A 27,528-nucleotide genomic window follows, 5' to 3' on the forward strand; every position below is an offset into this window, starting at 1 on the left:
TTTTAGAGGTTCTCTGTTTGCGTGCTCCTGTAAAAATGCTAAATATAATTTAATACCCATAAAAATCCACAATTCTTACAGAAAGCTTAATTTATTATGTTCAAATTTATTTAGAATAAGATACAATCTAAAAATAGAGTATGTATGGAAATACCCTTTACAGTCAAACAGCTTATGCTTAAAAGATTTTACTGTCAGACTACACAATAAGGAGTTAGTATTGCATTTTTCTCAACAGAGTTAGTTCATTAGCTACTGAAGAGTTAGTTATTAGTGGGAATTATTTTGAGTATTCTAGATCCCATATTTTTCTACCATTGCTTTTGCTTTAGAGATATAGGCATTCATGGCATCCTCCTTGGATAAACCTGCAAAGGAAAGTAGGAGTCATTATCTTTCCTCATTTGTCATCCTATAAACATGACTACATGATGTAAATTTAATTGGTGTAACACCTTTTTTCAGGTTCCATGCCTCCCATTTGGCTTTGCCTTTCAAATCTAGCATTCCTGGACATTCTGCCAAAATAAATGCATACCTTGGATTATCATGCAGATTTACATAACATTTGCTTGATTTCATCAAGATATGGGAGTAAATGTGAAATATATATAGGAATACCAATATTAATATCTCCAACAGTAGCCTGTTTGTAGAATCCATATAGTTCCTTCAGTTCTTCATCAGTTGGTCTTGTTTTTAATTTTTTTACATCTTCTGCAGCACCATCAAAGTCAGCCTGATGAAAGAAAATAAAGTGTTAGTTTTCCTGTCAAGGGGTGTGCTTAAAACATTGTGTAGCACACACAGTAGTATCATTAGATACTCTCAGTTACTCATTTGGATTTAGTGGTAAGTCTAGGCCTTTTCCCATGAAAGAAGCTTAATAAAACAGTAAGTTATTAGAAAGGGAACTAGGCCTACTTAGCTGATAGGGTCAGCACTGTTAAACTAAGTAAACCTCTTTTCCAACAGTTTTACACCTAAACACTTGGAACCATTACAGACAGTGTAGTGTCAGGATATCTACAGATATATTCATGCAAGCAGCCTATACGATGAATGTAGTGTATGTGTCTTTCACAGTCACACTGGGGGTATGAAGGTGTTCACTGAACTTTATGCCCCAGCAGTAATCTCTGAATCCTTTTGGCCCTGACTCCATCGTGTTGACTCGAGTGGCGGAGCTCAGGTACCCTCTGCGGGGTACTGCCTACTTCGCCCTTCTGTTTCCACTCCTCTGCTGACAGCGCAGTAGGTGACCAACAGTTGGCACAGATGTACCTCACAGAGATGAGCAGTGCTACTGCCAGGATCACCTTCAACACCCAACTCTCAAACACAGTAGACCACAAGAGTGAAGTAAAAATTCACTCCTTTCGTCATCATGCATCCCACATTCACATCAACCCAAGGCTATAGCCGTTATTCTCTCTGTATACTAGGTCTCAGGCTAGACTTTAGCATAGAGTTTGGAGTCCTGTTTCATACCCAGGACGTTTCAGAGAGAGCTAGATTTCATACAACAACCACAGACCCGCCAGGTCGCTGCACTACTATAATGCAAAAAAGATACAAGCACTTTAATATGCTATATGCTGGTTTCAATAATTTTAGCTTTTGAGTTGGATCTGCATTTGCAGAAGCACAGTATATCCTGCAAGATGTGCTATTACACATATATTTAATATGTACAAAACCAGCCTACAACTTTGTGCTAAAATCAGCGAGGTATTCAACAATGGTTTCAGCATGAGTGCTGCAGCTCTGTTTAAATAACTGAGACCCTGGCATTACCTCAGCAGTCTGTACTGTGCTTCTTTAGACCACTTTTTCCTTTCTCTAGTTACAGGAAAGATTTTTTTTTTTTTAAATAAGAAAACCTAATGCACATTTGTCTCTTTAATTGATGCCTTTCTCCTTGGCAAGCGACTGTGCTGGGTGGACCAGGTGATAGAAATAAGCAACTGCGCATGAGAGCTGGGTTCACTATAGCATTCTGTATTTAAACAGAGAGAAAGTACAAGAGAGAGGTTATTTCTGTATTTAAATTTAAGAAGGAAAAATGAATAAGAATTTAATTAGAGACTGATGCTCAAGTATCTTTCTTCAAAGAAAGGCCCCTTCATGGATCACAAACCTACACATTCATTGATGTAAGGACACATCAGCTGGTAGCTGCACTAAGGCAGCAGTAGCAGGTGAAAGAGGGTAAGAGGAAAGAGGAAACTGGAGTACAAGCTTTCTCACCTCGGTTAAGAAGTAAATTGTTAAACATTTCATAAAGTGTCTTCTGTCCCAATTCATCAAAGAGTTTAAGTAACATTTGAGGGGCTTGTTTGGCTCCGTTTTAAACACAAACTAAAGTCTTCACTCTCAGTTGCAGCTAAACTGAGTTTTTTTAAAAAAAAAAGTGGTCTACATGATAATAAGTCCTTGAACTTTCAGGCAGAAGATGCAGTAATACACAGTTACTGCACAAATTGCATACATACTGCATGAGCAGAACCTGTTCTTTGCACTGGAGTCAAATTCAGCTTTTCTGATGGCTGCAAGCTCTCGGAGTCAATACCACCCTTCTTCTCTCTGTTTGCAGAACTCGAGCACTCTTGAGTAGGGCTCTCCCAAATGCTTTAATGATACAGACAGTAATAGTTGCCTGATGTTCCCCTTGAAGCCTGACAAAGTACAAATTCCACAGGTGGTACCCTACAAATAGTCACACCGGTATAAGTAAATAAATCTTGGAAAGTCTATGGAGGGTCCCATTTAAAAAGTAGCCATATTAGCAGCTTAATGATTTAAATTAAATAATAATAAAAGCAAGCGTTTCCCAAAAACCACTTCAAGCATCATTAAAGCATCTAGTTGTTACCAACTAACTAAGCTTAAGGATTTCCTCTGTTCTTTCCACAACTGTACCTTACCTCTGATCATCTTTTGCTTATTAACAGGAGGCACCCCTACCACAGGAAAGAAACTCAAGAAGAGGATGCAACACTTAATAGCAAACACTTTTCAGGACTGTATGAGGGTTAGGAGGTATACAACAGCATGCATAAAGTCCTCAACCTTCGCAGTATTTAGTGACCTTTTTGTAAAGTTATGCTAATATTGAGAGGCCTTTTCTAACCTGTATAGGGTGGCATTTTGTAGTCTGAAAGCAAGGGTGTATCCCCCCACTGCCACAAAACAAACATTTTGAAATTATCTTAAAGTAATACGTTCTGTGGAGCAGGAGTTGTATCTTCTGACAGGTCTGAACAACAAATATTTCTGGAAATTTAGCTAAACAAAATAATTTCAGTTTGATTTAATGTTTTAAATTAGCAATAGTGACATTAATATTGAGGTAGATTCAGTACTTATTTATAAGAACTTCAGATATGTATATTCATGAATGGATGGGTTTGCTGTCTCGCTGGTGGTGAAATATCTCAATGTATAGGTCAGGAGACATGGTTTTAGTATTTGCCACAAAGTGCAAGTCAATTAATTTTTGTTCTTCTAAAACCCCTTTAAATTGCGGATGTTAAAAGGAAATAGTTAAATATAGAAACATTTTATGAACACAGTTATATAAGAATGAAAATCTTTATATTTCAGGTCAAATTGGTAAATGATAAACCTTTAGAAATCTTTTGTCAGCTGGCCAAGTTTTCATGATGCACACAGTAGTATGATCTGATCCCTAAGGGATTCCTGCTGCAAAATCTTTGTAACCATGGCTGGACTGCCACGGTTGGAATACCTGTGGCTACAGAAAGGTATTTCAGATAATTTAATTTCTTCTTTCAATACTGAATCTGCTGAACAGCAATTAAGTAAAGAATGGTACAAAGAAACTCCCACTAATTACTCTGTAAGCTTTGGCATTAGAATTTCATTGGACTTTATGAAGTTTACAGCACAAGTTGTAATAGTATTTCCATTAGGATCAGTTGTTAGGCTAATGTGAAAACCATGTATTCTCTACACCGACTTGTTCTTGATGCCATAGAAGAAAAATCCATATGAACAAGAAAACCCTAATCTCAAATTTGATTAGAGAAATTGATTCTTTCTCCAGAAATGATAGCTTTGATAGCTTCTAGCTTAGGCGCAAACAAAAACATTTTGAATAATGCATCATTCAATCCTTGGCTTATCCTAGATGTTCAAAAGAGAAGTATCTTTGGCCATAAAAGAAAAAAACAGTGCTTTAGTTGTTAATCACAGTCCATAGTTCATGTGTGCTTCTTGTAAGCAATATAATAAAGTCCTCACTATGAGGAAATCCTAGTATTTGTAATATTAATATTTGCTTTCATGAAAGCCTTGCAATCTTTATTTTTCTTCTTATGCAGTATTTTCTCTTGTTCTCCTTCGGCAGGGTAACTGTACATGAATTTCCTACAACCACCTGAAATGCTTCAGCAAGTTCAGATGTTAAACTTATTTTTAATTTTTCACCAAAAATTGCCAAGGGCCATAGAAAGCAAGTAAATATCACTATCCTTCCTTTTAAAACCAAAACCAGAAAGGTGAACACACACGTTTGAGGCCAGCAAGTCGCCAACAGCATGGGGAGAGAATTCGGGGCTTTGGGGCACGAGTGCACTGCCCTGTGCCTCAGGCACAGCATGCACGCCTTCAGCCTGGGACACCTTCAGCCTGGGAGCACCGGGGGCGGACGGACACATCGCTATGAGCTAAACACAAGTCTGAACTCACAGTACTTGTGAGAATGTTCATATGACTTTTAACCTCACTATGTACCTTGACAGATAGGTAGCTTATCCCTCCATGAACATAGGCCCTGTCCACCTTGTGCTCCTCCTCAGGGCAGGAGCAAGAATGTAGGCACTTACTGCAGAAGGAGTCACATGCTCCAAATTTACATCTCGCCTTACCCCAGCATCACTCCAGACACGCCACACTGCTCCGCAGTGTTTCAGACACTGCTGCATTAGAATACAAAGGAGTTCTGTACTCAGGAACCAAAACTGTAGTCTAATTACACAAAAACACATGTCTGCATATGCACTAACACAAGTATTTTTAATAGCTGTATAGCATTTATTGTGGAGGTGCGCTCAATGAGGGGAAACAAAATCAGCAGTGCAACTAACTTATCACTGAATTAAAAATAGTGTCTGAAAGAAACTGGAACTGTACATCTTTGACACTCCTAAAAGCAAAGCATTTACACTCACACTGTTGGTATAGATGTATAAAAGGGATGTACATTTGCTTACAAAAATAAATGTGATGGCCCACCACCCTTAAGATTTCTTTTATGGATAAAATTTTATTAAAATAAATATTGCATTCTTAATTCAAACACCAGTAGATGTGACATACTTGACTGTACCTATCACTGACTCCTACACCACAGACACCTCTTGGTATTATCCATACACATACAAACAAAAGCAGCATTCATGGTCTGTTAACAGTAAGTACTAATCGGTATCAATAATAAAACATAACTGAGTTGCCACAATTGATTGAAGTTTAAATAAGTTTTATCTTCATCTTTATACTGTGGCCACTACTGCATGTGAGCCTCTGCCAGCGTTGACGTACAAGGATTATTCAAGTCAGTGGAAATCTTCCACATGCCTTGAATTGCTTTCTGATCTAAACTTCACAATAAGTATGAACAAGAAGCTTTTAGACTTGTACAGACAAAAGATAACTCAAAAAACTAAATTAAGAAAGGAAATCATTAAGTTAGTACGCTTATCTTCATATACTTTTATTCTATTTAGATCTATAGGAAAATATCACAAGATACTGTTTTAAAAATATGCAAATGCATATCTTACACAGCAAGAAATATGCACAAATGAAATTTAAATACTAAACACTTCTTTCTTCATCTCCCTCTAGCCAATCATTGTGCACAGACTGTTGCTTAGGATTTGCTTGCTTACACAACATGCTTAGGAGCAGCCTATAAAAATATAATTTCCTTTTAATCATGTGCCAATACAATTCCCTTTAACTCCTCAAATTAAAAGCATAAGTATGTATACAGACATAAATATACACATACACAGATGCCTTAAAGATAAATGCACAAATTATCAGACTATTATCACACACTCCCTTTTTGCAAAGAAAAAAGCTTGAATGAACTCTTCATTTACAGCAGAATATTTTACCAGTTTGCAAAACTTATAAATCTTTTACAGCCTCCCTGATGAAAACATTATTTTATTCATTTTGTCCTCATTCCCATTCAGCTTGATTCAATTAATTTTTATGGATATGGATGGTAGCTGTCAACCAAAGCGACAGTGGATAGAAAACCTCTTAATGTCTAACACAAAATGTGTAGGATACCGTAATATTTCAACCACTGATTTTTGTGTGAAAGTGTAACTGCATACAACAACTGCACTCAGCTCTTTCTAATGGCGATTTATGGCTCATAGCTTAAACATCAGGCTAATAAATTTATTTTCTAGAGTGAATTCAAGGCAGAATAAAACAAACTATAACTTCACTGATCACTAGTTAAACAAAGGTGGTGTTGTGTTTGGGATTTGGCAATTCTGACCCACTGAAGAAACAGGATTCTTCCTCTTAGCTGTAAAACGCCACAATGAAACCTTTGTGCCATTCGACATAATTGCAGCTCAGAAGAAAATTGCTGAGCTACCGGCAATACACTCCCTGCATCTAGGTCAGAGCATTATGTTGCTCGCTCTTTGCAAAACACGCACATTAACCAAGCTGAGCCAGACATTATAATGAGACCAGGATAAAAGGGCTTGCAAATCTCGAAGTGAAAGGGATAATAGAAAGCCTAATGAAGAAAAACAGCCTAATCCATCAGGGCATGGCAAGACAAGGAAAGTACACATAGTTTGCTACAAAGGTAGGAGGCTAAAAGCCAGCAATGAAGATAAATTCCTCAAGAACTGTTTAAATCTATAGTCAGAGAGAAGGTAGAAGGAAGCTCTCTCTAGCCAGAAGGTAGAAAGTAGAAGCTTTCCTACCCAAACACAAGCCCATCAAAATGTACCACTCCAAAGATGCACGCACCCTAAAAAAATATGCACAACTCCCTTCAAAATTATTCATGCTTCCCAAATGCACATATACCACTGCTTCAGTGTTAGAAGTTTCCCTCCTCCTTTTATAGCTCCAGGTAACTAGCTAGACCCTGAAAAAATAAATATGTACCTACCTTTCAATGCATAATCCAGATCTAGCAAGCTCAGATGCACACGTGAAGAAAAATAATTCACACATGCTCTAAACAGGTAAGGCTCCAAAAAATTACATGACCTATGAATAGTTCAAAATAAGCAGCATGGCTCTCACCCTCCGCTTGCAAGAAGTAATGCATTATTTAACCTCCAAAGGCTTAGGCAAATTTTCCATGCCACAAGGTAACCTTGATTTTGCAGTAATAATCCTTATGCTGAAGAAATACTGCTGTCTCCGACATGGCATTGCACAGATGGACAGCGCATCCCTTCCTCTCCTCTCCTTGCGTCTCCGTCTCACCAGATGCAGAACTGCTTACCTGGAGAGTCATGATGCTGCGAGGATGCCCAGGGAACGGCCTCGCTCCTTCTGCAGCAGGGACGTGGCGCTTCTGCCTCTCGGCTCCTGTGGCGCAAGCACAGCGGCAGGGCCGTGCTCCACCGAGGGCGTTGGGCTCGGTACAAGTGACCTCAGCTCACCCGCCGCAGCAAAGCCACGCCGGGGCAGGACACGGGGGCTCGCTCCCACTGCGCCTCTCGGGACCTGCGGGGACAACTGAGCGGCTATGAATGCTGGGGAAGGAACAGTGAGGGCATTAAGCATTAATTTCTTCAGAAAGCCTGAGCTTGTTTCCATACCCCTGAGGATTAGGCTACCAGCCCGAGAGCAGCGATACAGCAAGATTTCGAAGCCATTTGCTTGAAGAAGGAATTTCTTGAGTGATTTGAACCGCAACCAGCCCAGTTGTTGCTACTGTTCCTTCCGTGCCCAGCCCTGCCTGGGACCGCGCATCCTCCAGCTGCAACTCTGAAAAACACGTGGGTCATCCCAGGGATAACACACGCGAGCAGTTACACACACAAAATACCTCGAGAATGCTATTTTTTTCTTTGCTCTACTAAATACGGAATAAAAAAATGAATATTAAATGAATTGATAAACTAGCTTACAACTGTAATCATGAAAGGAAAAAAAATCCATCCCTGCTTATCTATTATATCAATTCTTAAATTATTTATATTCACACCTCTATACATTTATATTCATCATTCCTTGAGCGTGGTTTAATCACAATACTATAAGCTTCAGCATTTTTAAATCCAATAACTTCCATAAACCCATGTAAAAAGTGTTTCCCCTCAACTTAAGTCCAGGTTAAATTAAGCCAGGACTTAACGAGAAAACAAACCAAGTAAATGTCAGTAAATAAAAGTAGATTAAAAAACATTTGAAAACAACTCAATCAACTCTTGTCTCCAACACCATGAAGCGACGATGCTCTGCTCTTTTCAGGTACAAGAGGCTGTGCGCAACTACATTGTGCGCGAAGGCGAATATAGAAACTGAATGTGTTTGTAAAGATTTGTTAATGGCTCGCGGCAGACTGTGGGAAACACTGAACGTAATCGCTTCTTCCCTGTCATCTTATTGTTAGTTACAGAATACGATGTATGCGCACGGTACAGCGCATATTAAACAGCAGCGAGAGACGCCCTTGCTGCTGTGAGGCCGCTATGAAGCACCTGCTGACTTGACTTGCCCACGGTGTCATTAGATGACGTACGGCAAAGCCGATCCACTGCCACCTGTGAAGCGATTTACGGTAGCATTCAAAATGAGGAAACGCCAGTGCTAAACCTGCGGTGAGACCCGCCAAGTGCAGGCTTCTAGCATCTGCCTTTTAACGCTGCCTTTAATCAGGCGGCAACGCGCCCTTTTTCTATGCGGTACTGAGCGCAGCCCAGGGAGCGGCAGCGGGCAGCCCTCCGGGCAGCCTGGCCCGCCTCGCACCGCCCCCACCGCCAGCCGAGCCACCCCGGCCGGGACGCGGGTGTCGGTGGCTCCGCTCTGCACCCACCGCCCGTGACTAGCCGGGCGTTTCTCGGCCCCGCCCGCCCAGCTGCGCGCTCCCCTCCACGGCCGCCTTCCGCCGGGCTGCTCCCGCGCTGCTCCTCCTCAGCCCGCTCCGGACACAGCCCCCAGGGCGGGAGGACCCGACCCGCCCCGCCGGGCAGTGGCGGCGGCGGCGGCTGCGGGCGGCCGGAGGGGGGCAGCGGCGGCGGGGAGGGCCCGCCGTGCCGGCGCAGAGGCGGGCCGAGGGCAGCGCTGAGGGGCGGAGCGGGGCCGCGCTACGCAGCAGCGTGCTGCGGCCGACGGCGTGTGCCCGGGGAGCGGGGCGGCTGGCGGAGGCCGCGGCGGAGGTAGGGCTCGCTCGCCGCCGGCGGGAGCGGGGCGGTTGCGGCCCAGGCCCTGCTGCAGCCCGGCGGTCGGGTGGGGGAGGCCGGCCCGCTCCCGCGGCGGCGGCAGTCTGGGCCCGGCCTGGCCTGCAGCTGCTCCGCGGGCAGGCGGGCGGGTAGGGGCGCGGCGGCTCCTGCGGGCCAGGCGGCGAGGTGGCGGGTTGAGGCCGAGGCGGGCGGGTTGGAGCTCCCTGCCTCAGGGACCCGCCGGTGCGTTTTCAGCGCGTTCTGCTGGAGCCGTGTTTCAGCCCACGTTTCCTTGTTGTCAGGAGCTGGCTGAAGGCGTTCACGGAGCGGTTTGGAGAGGGGGTTCTGGCGGAGGTAAGCGTGGGCGGCGTTTCTGCGTTTCTCCCTTCCGCAGGAAGCGAGGGGGTCGTGACGGTGGTGCGAGGTGGAGGAGCTTAGTGTTTCTTCTTTTTGTCTCGTTGCTTTCTTTCCTATTCCTGCATGCTTGTTTTCCTCAGTAGTGCGCATTTTGAAAAGAAAAATGTAATCTTTCAACTGTGAAATCTCTCATGTTTTGCTCCTTTCTCATGTACAAGTCTGTTGCTGACTTTGCTTGATACCCCCTGTGAAAGGTCATCAGAGCATCCCTAATTGAAAGCTTTTAAAAATGATAACCGAGAGCCTTTTTTTTTTTTTTTAAACTATCATAAGCTTCCATTTCTAACTCAGTCACATGTAAGATTTCTGGTGGTCATTTCCATTCTTTAGTTGTTTACACTTTTTGGTTGTTGCCTCTGTGATGGTAAGCAAAAGGGATTAGATAACTGCACGGATGATAGCTCCATGAAGGACTAATAAAACAAGTCGGCAGATCTTCCATCTTACATCCCTGATGCAACCATTCTGGGTGCTTGGGAGCAGAGGGGAATGGTGGCCCTGCCCTCCCTAAACAGTTTCTCCAGTTCCCAGTGTTGGAGGCAGACAGCTGGGCTGGATGGACCATGGTCCTGGGTGGCCCTGCAGGGCATTTCGTAGGCTCTTTTGAGAGTACTGAGAGGGGGACAGAGTGCTTTGTTTTATTTTGAAATACTTACTCAGTTTTACTGTTCCCTGAAAACTGCTTCTGTGTTTTTGACTCTCATGGTGGATAACAGCTTCACAGTTTGCATTGCATTTGATACAACTCCGTTCGATGCATTTCTCCTACTGGCTTCCAGATGAGGGTTTAACTGAGGGAAAATCCTTCCAGATAGATGTTGTTTTATGGCAGTACATACTGTTGGGGGAGTGTCAGTGAAGATGGGGGTGGTTTTTTGGTTGGTTTTTTTTTTTTTTTTGTATCAAGGTAGCTTACTGCTAGTACACAGAGAACTGCTGTGACTAACAAAATGGTATCTTGCGAGTATCTAAAGGCTGTCACTCGAGATGTACATAAATGCTATCCATATGTCTACCAGGGTAACTAGGAAACCTAGGAGAGAGTTTCTCCTGATTTGAAACCTGAGCTGCTCTTACTCTGTAAGTTTGGTGTGCAACAATGAAGATATTACTAGTTTAGCAAGGAGGTGGTGAATAGTAACCCAAGCAGGAGTATGGGGACTTACTGAGTTACCAGGGCCTTGTAATCAGGCCTGCCTTCATGTCTTCACTGTTACTCTGGACTAGATTAATGAGAGCTAGAAGAAGTATACTTCCTCTGCTCCTGTTTCATTTTTCTCATCCCTAAAGGCATGGCCTAGGTGACACAAGAGTAAAAGACCCCTTCTGAACTTTCTGGAGGCCTATAGAGGATTGCCTTCCTTCAATGAAAGCATCAACTAATAGAGTCTGCAGATTTCTATCATACCTTCTAAATGCAGAGAAACAGAAGACATGGATTAAAGAATGAAAAGGCAAACTAAAGTTTTAAAAATCCTAAATAAATTCAGGAACTTGGAGCTTGTTTCATGTTGTGATTCTGGGTTTGGTTTTGTTGGGTTTGTTTTTTTTTCATGTCATAATATTGCTATAATGCAGCTGCACAACAGTGAAAATTGAGTGGTCCTTCAACTTGTGGTTCTGGGGGGGTGGGGGTTTGTTTCGTTTTTTCTTTTTAAATCCATAATACTTCCAGCTGCTTTTGTTCCACTTCAGAAGGGTCTCTGGTCACTGGAGTTGCCTTGCTGTCCAGTCTGCTGGGTTTTTTTATTTATTTAAAAAATAAAAGCAGCACAGCACGTGCCTTGTGGAAGATTTGTTGAGGATTAGCACTGAGCTAATGTGAGGAGGGTGGTAGTTGACAGTATGACTTTGAGATGTGATGTTTCTCTTCTGCATTCCCAAGAGAAGCTTCTGGTAATGATGTCCACAGCAAACAGTATAGTATTTGAACTAATGTTTACCTCTTTCTTCCCTTCACAGCTAGGGTGGCAAAACACAAAAGAGAAGAACCTCAGGATGTCTGTAATTCAGCGAGGGACGGCAACACTTCGTAAAGCAAAGAAAATCACTGTAAAAACTTGTCTAGATAACCCCTTTGTTTTTCAGTGGAAAACCATAGATGGAGAAGATATGCATTTCATACTACAGACCTTAGAGGAAAGGATTAAACATATTGGACTTAAAAAGATTGAGACTCCAAGAAAGAAAAAACGTTCCCTTACAAAAAAACAAGTGGAAAGAAAGTGTGATGTTAGCACCAATGAACTCCCTAAAGAGGAGGAAACAGGCGGCCATCGACAAAAAGCAGGATGGACTGACATAAGTATCAGAAGACAGCTTGCTATTGGAGTTAATGAAGTTACAAAAGCATTGGAAAAAAATGAACTACTTCTCTTGCTGGTGTGCAAGTCTGCAAAGCCTGCCATGATCACTTCGCATCTCATTCAGCTGAGTGCAAGTCGAGCCACACCAGCTGGCCAGGTTCCCCGTCTGAGTGAAACAGTTGCACCACTTCTTGGCTTAACATCCATTTTAGCACTAGGCTTTAAAAAGCAGTCTGACAAATTTACCGAAGCAATAGAAGCAATAGTTCCAAAGATACCAGCTTTGGAAGTGCCATGGTTTCAGTACAGAACTGAAGAATCTGTGGCTTATACACATACAGATTCTTCAGAAAATCAGGAACCTGAGCAGCTTGCAGAGGTGCTGGGGGATGAGCTCACAAGCCAGAAACGGAAGCGTACAGAAAGCAGTCAGCTCGATCTTTCAAATGTAATTTTGCAGCCTTTGAAAATCAAGAAACTTGTTCCAAATCCAAATAAGATAAAGAAACCACCTCGTAAAAAGAAAAAAGCTTTTTCAGCATAACTGATTTTAGTTTGGTTCTTCATACTAAACTGATGTTTTTAATGCAGTATGGAGTACAGCTCTAACTGAACTATTTTGTTAGGCTTTACAGTGTAAAGCACTTGAATACAAGGTGAACTTTATGTTGCACTCAGTTGAGGTACCTTCTGCTTTAATAAAGAATATTTCTCCAACTTTTGTGTGAGTCTTTACCTGGGGGTAAATAATTTCATTTGCAACTGGAGATCACAGAGTTAAAATCAGTAATGAATATGCTGAAGTAATTTAAGACATAAGTACATATTTGGAATTAATGCAAAGCATTAAACAAACTTTGTATTTCTATACAGATGAACGTGCTTCAAGCAAAATGGATTTAAGTATAATTATTCAAACAAATCAATCCCAAAAGTGAAAGTTTATTTAAACAAAGGTCCATGCTGGTGTAACTCTTTTAAAGCTGGTTCAATGCTTGTTTCAAGTAAACAGCTTTAATGGCACAAGTCACATTTCCCTTTTGAATTGTCATAATTTGCTCTGCTGGACAATAAAGAATGTATGGACTGGGGTTCTATCTAATACCTGGTGTCCAATAGGCTGAAGGAAAAACTTTTTCAAATACAAAACAAAACCAAATTACTACTGCATTTTGCAAAAAGACTTCCGTATGCAAACTATTAACACACGTGCCATGAGAAAATGTAAACCGACTTGAACTCAATTTGATTTCTAAATGGAGTCTAAAATTATTTCCCAGGAAGTTGAGATAGGCCATGTACTGTTGCATGTAACGTAGATGACACCTATAACCACTACAAGACTGAAAGCACATCATACATAACTTTTGAGTTTCCTTTAGTTTTACTGAGGAGTATGAACAGTTTCCTAATGAGACAGTTGTTGTAGGAAGGAAAGGGAATAGAATCATAGAATCGTTTAGGTTGGAAAAGACCTTTAAGATCGAGTCCAACTGTAAACCTAACACTGCCAAGTCCATCACTAAACCATGTCCCTAAGCACCACATCTACACATCTTTTAAATACTTCCAGGGATGGTGACTCAACCACTTGCCTAGGCAGCCTGTTCCAGTGCTTGACAATGCTTTCAGTAGAGAAATTTTTCCCACTATCCAGTCTAAACCTCCCCTGGTGCAGCTTGAGGCCATTTCCTCTTGTCCTATGGCTTGTTACCTGGGAGAAGAGGCCGACCCCCACCTCACTACAACCTCCTTTCAGGCAGTTGTAGAGAGCAATAAGGTCTCCCCTCAGCCTCCTTTTCTCCAGGCCAAACAACCCCAGTTCCCTCAGCCGCTCCTCATCAGACTCGTGCTCCAGACCCTTCACCAGCTTCGGTGCCCTTCTCTGGACACACTCCAGCACCTCAATGTCCTTCTTGTAGTGAGGGGCCCAAAACTGAACACAGTATTCGAGGTGCGGCCCCACCAGTGCTGAGTACAGGGGCACGATCACTTCCCTGGTCCTGCTGGCCACACTATTTTTCATACAAATAGTGCTGCAATTCAGACAACCAAAATCAACAGCCTAGCAATTTACTTGGCGCTCTATATTTTAAGAAAAAGCCAGCACAGTACTGTAGAAGAAAGTGTAAAATACCTTAACTGAGTTACTCTGTTGTTCCTTAAAGACAGAATTTACATGTTGTAGTTTTCAGAGATTTGCTAATCCAGATTTGTAGTGCCATCAGCTAGCTAATCTGTGTTTTGCATTTATTTAGAAGTGACTTTAGTTCATGATACCAACTGCAAAGGGAGGCAGTAGCAGTGATTCTGTAGTCACGATGCTCCCTGAAGTTTAAACAAAGACATTTAATGCTAAAATTTTCCCCTCCCTGGCTGAGGGTGGCAAGGAGGGAGATGAAAGGTTTTTTGCCTTGCTTTGTAGTCCTTCATACATGTCATATGCTTTGGCTTTTTGGATGCATAAAAATTTGAAGGCATGCTAGAACTAGTGTATTTAATTCTCATGCTGGCTAACTGTAACACTTAAATCTTGAAACAGAGCATGATTAGCTGTGGTAAAGAACATAATCACAGCAACCATCTTTCAAGCACTTTGCTGCCTGCCCAGGTCTATAGCTCTCTTCAGGTATTTGCATTCCCTCCACAGATAGAAAGTTGCTCTAGGAAAGAAATTGTAGAAGATGTTTTAGAAGACTGGTGGGAAAGGTGGTGGAGTGAGCCTTAAGTTTCCCAATCTTTATGAAACCATCTATAGGTTTTGAGGAGTCTTACCTGGTAGCCATTCATAGCAAGCCTAATGCACAGGCAGGCTCAACTTTGGCTCTCAAAAGAGCCTCTCCTGTTGAGCTGCTGACCCACACTGTTGAGTGGCACCCACACTGATAATACCCTTTAGTTAAGTACCTGCTTAGGAAGCAAGAGTGAGTTGCCACAGTTCCACCTCCTGAGCAACTGTCCTATTGCGTGGGTGCAGGCTGGGACACCTTCAAGGTTCACATCCTCTTGATGCTGTAATACTTCAGCAAAGCATGTGAGATGAAGAACACGGCTAGCCAAAAGGTTTGAGCACTCAACAGGGACAGAAGAGACCATGCAGGATTACACAGCTGTTAGGTAACACACAGGTTCATGAACAGGACTCTCTAGGAACTGCCCCAACATCTAGGCTCAGATGGCCCCTTCCCTCATGCTCTCTGGCCCTCGAAGTTTTCTCTCTCAGCTACAGCACTGCACAGCTTCTACAGGAGCACGACTGCCCTCCTTCCCCTCAGTTAACGTGCAGCGTGAGCCAGAAAATAAGACAAGAGATGTTTACCCATCGGATTCAGAAGCAAAGGGCACTGTTTTCCCAGAAGACAGGACAGAGCGACCACACTCCTTCCTTCATGTGCAATTACCCCAAGACTAGGGCAGAAAGCCAGGCTGCAGGAAACCCAGGTTCAGGTCTTCTACCTGGACATATTTGGCCCCATTGTGGCCTCAACGCTTTTCCAAACAATAGTACTGGGGAGGATTTGCCTTCTGATTTCAGAGAAGAGAGGAGAAAAGAAAATGTCTGCCTACCATTTCTTCCACTTGCATTTTTTTGAGGGGAGGGAAGGCAGAGAACATGAGCATATCATTCACCTAGCACTCAAGACCACTTGCCCAGAGTAGGGAGAGCTGGGCCGTGATCGCTTCCTAGCAAGGAAGTACCTTAGCCAGGAGGACAGAGCTATGTCCTGCTATCCCACCTCAAGTTAGGCAGCAGCTGAGTGAGGATTGCCGAGGCTCTGCCTCTAGAGCCAAAGCAGAACGCACAGAGCACCGTGGTGAACCTCCTCCTCATCCCAGGGGACTCCAATGCAAATGCCCAGCTGGGAGGGCACCTTCCTGCCTTTTGGGAGTTAAGAACTTAAGTCTTCGATGGAGTTGAGATTAAATCATCCTTCTTGTTACCTCAGGTATCACTACCATTGACTACATTTTCAGGCACTTAATTCTGCTCAGGCCTCACACAGAGTCAAAGCTCCCTCTGCACGATCTTTTATGACTGCTACTAGCAGACAGGCATCAGAGTGGCCAAAGTTGTAAAGCCCAACTGCACCATTAGATGTCTGAAAGATCTCCTTTGAAGCCCTTTTAAATTCAGGAGGTCCCGAGCTGGTGCACACCCAGGAGTCAGACAAACAGTGTTCAATCCCTTCCTTTGTTTGAAGGAGGTCGAATGCTTTAATCACAGAGCTATAATGCAATAAGGGAAAGTATTTATCACTGTCTCTAGGGCAGAATCCTCTCACCACAATTCAACAAGAAAAAGAAACCAAACCACAAACCATTCACACATTGGAAAAGGAGTGGGAAGAAAGAAAAACCGCACTGCTATAAGGAGGTGGGTAGGGCTAGCAGTTATGAAGAACAGAGAAATTTATCTTCATCTGAATTGAAGTTTTCAGGTACAGAATGCAACTTTCAGCAAAATCTGCTGTCAGAATTACAGACATGTTTAAAAGGAAAGTTTAGACATTTGCATTTCATGAGATATTCAAGTCACATTCAAAAGATGCTCACAGCACAGAGGCTTCACTACCACAATTTGGCACTTTCAGCTAGAACAGTTTCTTACTGCAGATTTTCTTGGTGCTCACGTTACTGCAGCATCCGTGAGCTGAAAGAACTGCTATCATATCTAGCTATGACGCTGGAATGCATATAAAGTGCTTCAGAAGCCGCTCTGGTTGCCGAGCATTCATGAGGGAATTAAAACAGCTCCCCCAACAACAAAGATCAGCCCTCCTACAATTCAGGAAGCGCAGTGCACAGACTTCCAAGGACTGAGGGTAGAGCATTTCTCTTCTGCTTACCAGCCACATATATAGCAAAACTTCTTGTTCCAAAGTCAGGATAAAAACACTACCAGGAACAATTTATGAATACATATTTACACAAGATACTTTTCATTACAGACTTCATAGGAAATCAAAGTAGACAAAGGAATATGTGCAATTTTGCAGAAGCGTTGAAAACATTCAAACTATAAATATCCTGATAGCACTACTAAAATTCTTAGTTTTACACACAGGCTGATGTTATTCTACTGAGGAAAAACTAAGGTTTTGTGCCACAACTGTAAATTAAGTACAGTAATGTATTATCATTCCGGCAACATAGGTAACACCTGCACTGAACAGTGCGATACTGTTAAATCAATCCACTGATCTATTGAAGATCAAAGTACAAATCTGTATTTTTATTGATTTGGCAGCGTTGCTCATGGAGAAACAAATGCACTAGTTAAACCAGTACATTGTCATACTGCTCCAGTTACAAAAACATCCAGGACTTTCATAGAGCTACAAACGTATTGTACTTCATGATTTTCCCCCAAATGATGATATCCACGTGAAGTAAATAAGCAAAGATACTCAAGTTTGTATCCTTCATTCTGTTACACTGACAAACATACACCACCACTTAATAAATAGAAATGCAGCAGTTCATCCACATAATAGCAAATATTTTTGTACCCTAATCCACCACTGAAGTTCAGTTTGTACAAAACAGTCTTTTCTACAGAGTGGAAAAAAAATACCTTCTTCTCATCAAGGTGCAAGCTAAGCTTTGAAACTTAAATGAATGTGCTTTTATTCTTTTCATGGACAATAAAAGAGTTTCATGAACCTTCTGATCTATCTGAAAATGCATAAATTTGGTCACATATGGATGTCTTCATTGTTCAGGTTTAATGGACTATTTCAGTATCACTGACGTTGTGCTTTTACTCCTCTTGAACAATACCGTTCCAAGAGTTATGGAGATCAAATTAACTCAAACGATGACCTCAGAGTTCTAGAAACATAAATGTCCTCATTGTAATACAAGACCAACCTAAAGAAAGAAGAAAAATATAGTATTTTAGTTCAAGTATGGCAATAAATCTAAACATCGTTAGTTTTCTGCACCTCAATTACGGATCTTAAATATGACCAATTAAAAAAGTTATTTTAAAACTTCTGCCCATTTTGGCCAGTGTAGATTAATGTACCATTATACCTAACAGAATTCAGAAGCTCTTTTTTTCTCTCTTACCTTTTCAGATTCCATGCCAGGACACCTCCAGTTGTACAAATAATACTGCAAATTTCCATCTCCAATCCCAAACTTGAGTTTTTCCAGGAATGTTTTGTTTTCCATTAAGTCTAGTGCATTGAACACATCAAATCCTTTCTGGCAATAGCAAAACATTTTTTTAATTTTACTTTTTAAAGTTTCAAATGACACATAAATGATACTTTACACAGTGGCATACAATATCCAAGAGACTAGGCTAGTTAAGTGGAAAAAAAGACAAGGGAATAAATCCTGCCTTTTAATTAGGTACACACACAAAGAAATTTTCCCAATAAAAAGTGAAGTATGAGGCACAACTTTGCTTGAAGATTATCTCCAAAAGGGTAGGAATTTTAAAGCCACTTTCAGAGGTAAAGGTCTGAAGAGTCCCTAAAGCATTATCCATTATTTTATCCTTATAGATATGCATTTTTTACAGTCACATACAGTGTTTTGACACACATGGCCTATTCCAGTTAAAGCTGCATAAATACAGCTTACGGTGTTCTTCAGACATTTATCATTCTGTTAATGATAAAGATTATATTTTTGTGATTTGGTCCTTTTCTGAAATGCCATTGTCTTTAGAACTCCCATCTTTCAGATGTTACTCCCCCTCCCCTACTCATGCACCCTGTACCAACTCCTCTTTTCATCAACTTCCCAAATTCACCACTCAAAGAGCCATTTTGCTCTCAGAACAGCTACATAGCCAAATTAGTCTCAGGGTTTTGTGGCAACACAAACATACTCAAATCCCAACTCACTGTGAACTCTTAACAAGCAACATAAAAACAAGGTCAGTTAAGCCATCACAGTGACAATCGTGTATGAATAGCTGAATTTGCTTGGGGGTCTGGATATAAAAGTTCATTTATTTGCAATTAACTGCAAGGAAGTCTGACCTAAGATCTTGGAGTTTTAACAGCACAAAGGCAGTGCATCAGCAGGACTTTCTATACTCTAAGATAAAAATAAGTTACCAGACAATAATGCTCAGTTACTTAAACACAAGATGGTAAGGAACATTCTTTACTCAGTATAAAAAATAGATGTAATTTTTCTCTTTAAATAAGCACCCCATATTAGGAAAAAAGGGGGTTGAAGAAAAAAGAGCATTTTAAGCTATCCATCAGCTTAGGACTATTTAAAAGAAAGTCACAAAGCACAGTGAGTTTAGTAATGATCCCCACTACCTTACTCAAAGATCATTCTGTGTGCAGATGAAGATATGCTAAGTTAAATGTGCTGTGAAAAACACACAGAAACAAGACAAATAAGGTGGCAAGGATTTGACACTTGGCATCTAAAGAAGTAAATTTTGAAATATTCCAAGTTAATAATAGACAGTAACAGAAATCTCAGAAGGCAGGAAGGGAAGTGGGGGAGAGTAGAGCCACACTGTAGGTACAAACACACTAATGAAGCTCTGCAATTAAGCACTCAAAATTCAAATAAATGATAAAGACTACAGATGTAGTTTTAATTTAGTATCTAAACATCCGCAGATTAGGTTCAGGTTAATATCTTCTGAGAAGTATAAAAAAGTTCCTGTTCAAAGATACTTCCTCCACAGCTCTGCCAGATCATTAGAGCAGACTCAGAAGTGAAATTCTTCCCTATTTATAAGCTCTCTCCTGTTCTAGATCTAGAAACTTAGTGTCAGCTTCAACAATAAAATATGCAGGGTTTTGGGGGGATTATCCTGCTGCAAAATCCCACTCTCTCCATGCAGAATACATGGAACCTAAGTGCATAACTCCATATTTTGGGTTTTGCTTTGGAGGTCAGGCATTTTGTCCTATAATTGCCAAGATTCTACTAGACTGAGTTCTATGCTAATTTTATATAGCATAATATGAGGATAAAAGTCAACGTTAAACTGACATGCAAACCCTGAAAGCAATTTGCTGAGTTGAATCTGTACCTCCAAAATGCATTCTTTGGGAGTGAAAGTACAGAAAGGACTGTGGTGGGTTGTCCCCAGCCAAGAGCCAAACACCCACCCAGCCTTTCACTCGCTCCTCTCCCACGGGATGGGGAGAACATAGAAGGCAGGCAAGACAACTTGTGAATCGAAATAATGACAGTTTAATAGAGAAAGCAAAAGCTGCACGCACAAGCAAAGCAAAAAGAGCAATTCATTGACTACTTCCCATCGGCAGGCAGATGTCAAGCTGCTTCCTGGAAAACAAGGTCTCAGCATGCATAATGGTTGGTTGGGAAGATAAATGCCATAACCAGGAGCATCCCCCCCTTCCTTCTCTTTTCCTTCAGCCTTTATTGCAGAGCACAACATCATATGGTGGGAATATCCCTTTGGTCAGTTGTGGTCAGCCGTCCCGGCTGTGTCCCCTCCCAACTTCTTGCCCACCCTCAGCCTACTTGCTGGTGGTGAAACAGAGAAAGCCTTGGGGCTGTGCAAGCACTGTTCAGCAACAGCCAAAACACTGGTGTGTTATCAGCCCTGTTTTAGTCACAAAGCGCAGCACCATATGGGCTGCTAGGAAGAAAATTAACTCCATCCCAGCCAGACCCAGTATATTTGTAAACAAAAAGCTGTGAATAGGAGTGCATTTGTAATTTCTCTTTCCTTGCCTCACCTCTCCTCATCTAGAATTCCAAGTGCCAGATCTGCAAATGTAATTCGGCACCTAATGATGCAGACAGGCCCAGCAGGGACTTTGGAAACCCACAGGTGTCTAAATCCCAGTATTCTAAGTATACGATGATCCATTTAAAAGAAAAGAATTGCACGTCACATTCAGAAAGAAATGTAGACAGGGGAAGGTGCAAAGCCTTGCGGTTAGACCATGTAACTGCTTCTTTACCCATTCCATCCGTGGCCTAGTGAATGGCCAGCCACTCAGCTCCCTATGCCACACTTAAAATGGAGACCAATGTTTATTCCTTTTTCCACTTTGACTTTTAAGAATAAGTAGTACTAGTATTTTTAGCCACTTCTGAAAATTATACTAGCCACCTTCCTGTATCTTCATATATCTTAATACCTTTCAAAGTCTGTCTCTGAACTTCCTTTGGTATTATTCTGGAGCCTGAATAACAGGGTTCTATATTCCCCATGACTATCCAGGAGTTTTCCTTGCCAAGTAGTTATTCAACTCAATACTGCTTATAGGTCAACAAGCCTCAGCAAGCAGTTCATGTCATAGATATCTGCTCAGCTGCAGTGCTGCATGAACACGGCTGAGAGAGACAAGCTGAAGACTATGTGGCTGCTTTCATGCAGCCTGAAGTCTGAACAGATACAGCCTTTGCAGACCATCACTGGCTTCATACAGGATCAACACAGAAATCCCTGTGCCACATGCAGTGCGGACAGCTCTGAACATGGTCGGCTGAAGCACAGCTAACATTTGCTTGCACTGAGCACTCATCTGGTAGGTTTAATACCACAAGCAGTGCGGTGGCAACACTTCAGCTGGGAGGGGCAAGCTTCAAGCGTGAGGAACAGAAAACATGCCTATGCTCTGCAGTGTGTTGGGAATGGTTGCTAGAATGGATACCATGGACTGGATGAAGCCTGTGCAGTGCTGTGAATTGCCAGGGCTAAACGGGTCTTTGAGAATTCATTCAGAGTGCTGGGATGTGCATCGCCTGCACAGCTCCGTACCACAGACTACATTGCCATTGGCGTTTGCACTGCACTCTCATGAAACCCTGATGATTAAGGACTGAGCATTAGTTTTTCATCAGACAGCACTAAACTCTTACAATTCTTATGTTTAAAAACTTCATTTATAGTCTCTTCCCTTCCATTCAACTAAACCGTCTATCAGTGTAATTCCATGCATGAAAGTATGCGTAAAAGCTACATGACATCATCTGCAGAGCTTTACAGGCAGCAATTAGTAACAAGTAAAATGATAAAGCTTGCACAAATAAACTTTTACATTTTGTAGAAATAAGAAATAGTTTAAACAAACAAACAAAATGCATTTAATAGAACTTATTAACTCATCTCCAAGGGAAACTATTTTAGTGACACTTTCCATTCTTCTGGTACTTAGTGAATATGGTCATCAGTGTGCTCTTGGATGTTTACACTGTTCAAGCTATTGCAAACACTTGATCTTCATGCACTTGTCATTCCCTAGCATCACTCAAAGTAAAAAGGAAAAACAAGCATAGTGTTTATATTTTAATATATATATTGTATGTCTCATCAACTGCACTCTGTGCTGTAGACAGTAAAAGAAAACAGAATACAATGACATGGATAAATTGCTGCCAGTTCTTACCTTGCCACTACTCCTAAGAGTACTTTTGTGAAAGAAGCAGAACACCCCCCCCCCCAACTTACCAATTTAGCTATAATGAGTGCATCATTCATTAAGTCCAACAGTGGGGTTTCTGTATGAATATTGTAAAAGGAATAGGCTGCTTTGAGGCTTTTATGAACAGGATGGTGCATCACTGTTGAAGGTAATGTGTAGAAACTCAGGAAGTCTGTTAAAATACCATTTGAGCCCTACAAAAAAAAAAGGTCAATTAATAAGAAGTAACCACTCAGTTATTGGTTAGGCTAACATGGCAATTCTACAGAAAGTAAGTAATAAATGCAGCACACTTTTGCACACTGTAACTGTTATACCATAACAGGTAATCTTGGCTAAGATTTGAAGAAATTGAATTCTTGCCAAGGATGTATCTATATATCAAAGCAAGACTGAAGCCTGAAATGGTCACTTCAGAAAAGGAAACAAACATTTAGATTTTTCTAGTCTATTACACCAATAACATTTTGACAACCAATTGCCAAAGCATTTCAGTTTGTTTCCCAAGCTTAGCCTGCTATAAACAAAGCTAGCAAAGCACACTTCCAAAAAAAGTATAGAAATTTTTTTCCAATTGAGCTTATTTTTAAAAGAATATTTTTTAAATCTGATGAAGTTCACATTGAGGACTAACTTTCTCAACTTTCTAAAAACAGAAAAAAAATTATATTGTGCCGGTATACAAAGCATATTTAAATCAGCTCTAGTGATTATTAATCAACAAGCACAATCCATTTGCTAGACAACAGTGCTAAGTCACATTGAAATTCTAATAAGACCACTCGTCGTAAAAAAAGTATTTAAACAGAAATCTAAAGTATCCTACATAAACTTTCTTAATATTTCACGCACCTAATGAAGTGTAACCATCTTCAAGAGTGTAGATTAGTAGGAAATGGGATATAATTATTACATGGGTTATGACTGACGTGCTGAGCACAAAAAACTGCTCAGATTTTCACTCTTCCTATTCCAATTGGGTCTCCTGATATCTCCAAGAAAATAAGGCAAAGGAGACACACAAATGCCTGTTCTTGCTTGTTTGCTTTATTTTTCAATGACTGATGCCCACTATTTTGAGCTCAGTGAAGGACCTCACATGGATCCTTAAACTGATAGTGCTTCTACAGTAAAAAGTAAAAGAGTTGAACCCATCACATACAAAAAAAAGCTATTGTCTTAGAGCAGGTACAGATTCCATAGTAGATGTAAACTAACAACAAATAACAGAATTATTAAGTCACTCACTAAATTCAGTAAGGATGATGAAAATATTAATTCAGGAATTATGCAGAGTATTTTAAGGTTTTAGCTCTGCACATTACAAAGATGACTTAAAAATCTGACACTAACTTCTCCAGGTCACACAGGTCTTAAAAAGATTTTAAACACTAACAAACGTACATTTTCTATAGTGAAAACTAGTTCAAGAGACAGTGTAAAACAAGCAAGTGAAGACTGCAGTGTTCAGTTAAAATGGCACTGTCAATGGCACATTCATGCTGATCCTGGTGCTTGTGGACTCTTCTGTAGGCTTCAACTCACCAACAAAGCCAAAAACCAACCCAGGGAGCGGGGGGCGGGAAGAAGACGGAGTGGAGAAAGAAGGAGGGACAATAAATTAAATTAGACCATGGAAGAGTCCATTGAGCACTAGACCCACTACAAAGTAAGTAGAAAGCTAAGCCTGGACAATGACAGCTGATGAGCAGGACCTCTCATCTCCAGCAGCAGTAAGTTTCTAAATTCAGCAGAGACTCCTGCACAGTGTGGGAACACTGAGCTTCACGATCTGCAGCTTCTGTGAGGAGCTGGTTAATGCTAATCATTTTCAAATAATCTTATCACTCTAAACAAAGTAATACACTATCTAAATAAGATGTCTACAACTGATTCAGCACGGACTCAAAGGGAAGAGCGTATCTTTCTCCACTAGCTTTATCGCAGCTATTCCAACCATGCCTTGGAGATTTCCAATCCAAACGCTAATATATTCCTGCACTGCTTATTTTGCAAGAAGCGTTGTGACCAACAAGTTGGAGGGTGGGGGTGGCAGGATGGGGAGAAAAGAGTAAGTGGTAGGAACAGATGATGCTCTCCACCTTGTTAGTGGACAAAGATTGTAATTTTCAAGATAATTGAACTCCTAGCTGACAGCAACTCATAACAGCACCAAGGGATGTTAACTTTTACTTTGCTATTTTACATATACTCATGCATCCACGTGTGTATATATACACGCACACACATATACAAATTCATACACACACGCTCTTACTGGAAAAAATATATTTTACTGAAGCAGACCATCAGAAGACATAATTCCCCCAGCAGGTGTTCTTAAAATTGGTTTTAAAAGTAAAGAATTTTGAACTGGTGTGTGGCAGAAACTTAGACACCTGAGAGAATGATACTGAATTCAAACCAAATCCTTATCTCAGTCATAGTATCATTTTTCCTTTTTTCTAGAAAAGGAGATTTGAAGACCACTGCTTATTATCATGTCATATCTCTATGGAAAAAAAAATGGAGGAATGCAGGTGGAAGGCTTGTTTTTAACATATGTAAGGTTCTTTGCTGTAATATTTCTAAGATAGTGATATTTTGAGATTTCAAAATTCTTCTTTAAAATATCCTGTTATAAGAGCACTGCAGTTTATCACAACCAAACATTTTCTCATTAACAGAATGCAATACAAAGAACAAAGCTTGGAATAATGATATCAAATTCTACCTATAGCACACATTTTTCATACTGTCTACACTTCAAAAACTTGATGCTGATATGAACTTTAAGTGGCATTCACATAGACATTCATGAAGTAGTTCGGGCATGTTTTACCTCTACTACGTAAGTGTCAATAATATGATCCCGAGGCAGGAACCAATGGGCTACCTCTTCTTCATCCATCACAGGAGCAAGATTAAACTGTTTCAAGTAAGTGTTGATTAATTCTTGTACTGCTTTAGTATCTTTTTGTTCCATTGGTCTCAAACCTGAAGTCTTTGTGGCCTTATTGTAACAAAAGAAAAATAAATGTTAAGATATTGAAAGGAAAACTGCATACACAGCAAAGGCCTAAAGTAGGTTGCAGAGTCACTCCACTTGCTATAACGCATTCATTATCAGCCTACTTTACCCCAGACACCTAATTCATTATGCTACTTTACAAGCAGCTTTCAGTCAGAATTCCCTCTCTTCTAATTATTGAGACAGTCTGTGGCACTTCAATCTTTATATTTCATTATTGAAACAACTTCATTTCTCCAGAGAAAGAGATACCATTGCCAACAGCCTAGACCTCATGCATTTTGGGTTTTTTGTTGTTGTTGTTGTTTTTTTGTTTTGGTTTGGTTTTTTTTGTTTGTTTGTTTTTTGTTTTTTTAGGTCAGTCTTTATTTCTCATCTTCTTCTAAACTACCTAGGGCCCAGACACAGAAACAAAACATAAAGCAACTTGCATATCAGAAGTTAATCTGAAGACAAGAACACTTGCAATTCAAACTTATGAAAATTACAGTCAAGCTATAAACCAAAGTCAGCTGATAAAGTTTAATTAGAAATTATTTAACAAAAAAATTCCACCTGTTGTTAACACTTGGAAACTCCCTTGCTAACTCAACTTTCTATACAAGCACAACTGTTGTTCTGTTAACAAGAAAGCTTCTCATAACTTACAACTGCCTGAAATTAAAAGCCTACAGTATTTTAACAAATAAAGTTATTTATTTGACTTTAAACAACAGAAGAGGAAAAAATTGCTTTCCAGTACTATGCAATTAATGTTTAAACAAGCAAAGGTGATTAAAGTTTTCTCTCCAGTTTTTGTTAGCTTTCCTGAATGTTTCCTTGTAGGGAGTCTAAGACTCGTTCTCTTCAGAGCTCATTTATCTGGCTTCATCTGTCTGAGCTACATACTTGGGCACATATCACATTAATTATAGCAAAGTCAATTGCAAGAGCAGCCAGGTAGAGACTTGATTACTGGAAGCCTGAAATTAGTATAGCTGATTATGCTCTGTTCAAAAGGCATTATTCTGGGGGAGGTATTTATTCACATGCTCTAGGAGTCAGCAGCCAGATGAAAAATCAAGGCATGTTGTGGCACAGCTCTGGCCTGTGTATTACATTTTAGTCTTCCTGCTTTCCTGAGCAGCCTGGGACTATGGTTTGCCTCCACAACAGCACATCATCTAGATTTTTAAATGCCCTGAATCCATAAGGGTATTCACCTGACTCATCAACATGACACTTCCTACACCATATTTCATTCATAACCTCCTTATGAACTACAATATGAAACGTTAATTTCTGCTCCCTCCAAGCCTTTGTCCCTCTTCTAAAGCCATACAGTGGAGCAGGATGGGAGGAAAAGCAACTGGGCTGGAACATATTTATCCCCCAGCAACACTCAGAATGGCCACTAGTAAATTATTATTTGCAGCCCCAGAGGTGAGGGAAAGTGTACAAAACTGGGCTAAAATTTGTTTCTCTGCTTCACATATCAAGCTGCACTGGGCATATATTCATGCGAGTATCCTGGCTCAGGATCTCAATCAGTCAGGAAAAGACATACAGAGACAAACATGCTCCTGTCCTTATTCTAAACACAGCCAAAGTTTACCTCTTTCAGAAAACTTCTTGCTCAAGAGATTAAACAACCAGGAAAAAAACCTTAATTTTTTATATCTATAGGTACGTGCACAAACACAGCCTTCAGTGGGGGTGGTATTTATTAATTACAGTATTTATTATTTCTGAAAACCTTTTAATTCAGACTGTTCAAGTGATTAGGAATTATTAATTCCTCTTAAAGGGAGATGAGCTCCCAGTGGCAATGATAGTCCAAGGACACTAAGAAAAGAGGTTAAAATGTGAGAAACAGTGTTTGGTGCTGAGGGACAGGACAGTGTGGCCTGAATTAACAAATTTGTGTGACAGTGCTGTTTATGGTAACAGCCTGAAACTGAGGATAAAGATCCTCAACAGCACGTAAACCCTTTCTT

At 40.8% G+C, this 27,528-nt stretch overlaps 3 protein-coding genes across 6 annotated transcripts in view; 1 reads left to right on the forward strand and 2 right to left on the reverse strand.

The window, feature by feature from the left end:
* Nucleotides 1-126: 126 nt before the first annotated feature.
* ACBD7 (acyl-CoA binding domain containing 7) lies at nt 127-9,762 on the reverse strand. Its single transcript, XM_072854354.1, has 6 exons — nt 8,727-9,762; nt 7,842-8,010; nt 7,523-7,746; nt 622-739; nt 456-518; nt 127-368 (listed from the first exon to the last, which is right to left on the reverse strand). Exons 3-6 carry the CDS (start codon nt 7,532-7,534, stop codon nt 295-297), a joined length of 267 nt encoding a protein of 88 aa, XP_072710455.1. The 5' UTR covers nt 7,535-7,746; nt 7,842-8,010; nt 8,727-9,762; the 3' UTR covers nt 127-294.
* Nucleotides 9,037-12,847, forward strand: RPP38 (ribonuclease P/MRP subunit p38). Of its 3 annotated transcripts, XM_072854346.1 has the most exons (4): nt 9,336-9,404; nt 9,710-9,761; nt 11,115-11,278; nt 11,787-12,847. In XM_072854346.1, exons 3-4 carry the CDS (start codon nt 11,240-11,242, stop codon nt 12,672-12,674), a joined length of 927 nt encoding a protein of 308 aa, XP_072710447.1. In that variant the 5' UTR covers nt 9,336-9,404; nt 9,710-9,761; nt 11,115-11,239; the 3' UTR covers nt 12,675-12,847. The 3 variants fall into 3 exon arrangements, with proteins under 3 accessions (XP_072710448.1, XP_072710449.1, XP_072710447.1); XM_072854347.1 differs by lacking the exon at nt 11,115-11,278 and having other exon boundaries at nt 9,037-9,404; XM_072854348.1 differs by lacking the exons at nt 9,710-9,761; nt 11,115-11,278 and having other exon boundaries at nt 9,128-9,404.
* Nucleotides 12,848-13,062: 215 nt separating this feature from the next.
* The window catches only part of NMT2 (N-myristoyltransferase 2), a 38,034-nt gene continuing 23,568 nt past the window's right edge, over nt 13,063-27,528 (reverse strand). Inside the window, exons 9-12 of one of the 2 annotated variants that reach the window (XM_072854355.1) lie at nt 25,364-25,534; nt 22,548-22,715; nt 18,203-18,340; nt 13,063-18,001 (exon numbers count right to left, since the gene is read on the reverse strand). In XM_072854355.1, the coding sequence (XP_072710456.1) occupies nt 17,981-18,001; nt 18,203-18,340; nt 22,548-22,715; nt 25,364-25,534 (498 nt within the window). In that variant the 3' untranslated portion in view covers nt 13,063-17,980. The remainder of the gene's footprint in view (nt 18,002-18,202; nt 18,341-22,547; nt 22,716-25,363; nt 25,535-27,528) is intronic. The other variant, XM_072854356.1, reaches the window with a different exon arrangement.

Source organism: Ciconia boyciana, chromosome 2, assembly GCF_034638445.1.
Source record: "Ciconia boyciana chromosome 2, ASM3463844v1, whole genome shotgun sequence".
Taxonomy (NCBI): Eukaryota; Metazoa; Chordata; class Aves; order Ciconiiformes; family Ciconiidae; genus Ciconia; species Ciconia boyciana.

Coding starts and splice junctions, on each gene's coding strand:
- ACBD7 (XM_072854354.1), bottom strand. Junction 519..621: donor TGTTGGAGATATTAATATTG/GTATTCCTATAT, acceptor TTATTTTGGCAG/AATGTCCAGGAATGCTAGAT. Junction 369..455: donor GGCATGGAACCTGAAAAAAG/GTGTTACACCAA, acceptor TTTCCTTTGCAG/GTTTATCCAAGGAGGATGCC.
- RPP38 (XM_072854346.1), top strand. CDS start 11,240: ATGCAGAGAAACAGAAGACATGGATTAAAGAATGAAAAG. Junction 11,279..11,786: donor ATGGATTAAAGAATGAAAAG/GCAAACTAAAGT, acceptor TTCCCTTCACAG/CTAGGGTGGCAAAACACAAA.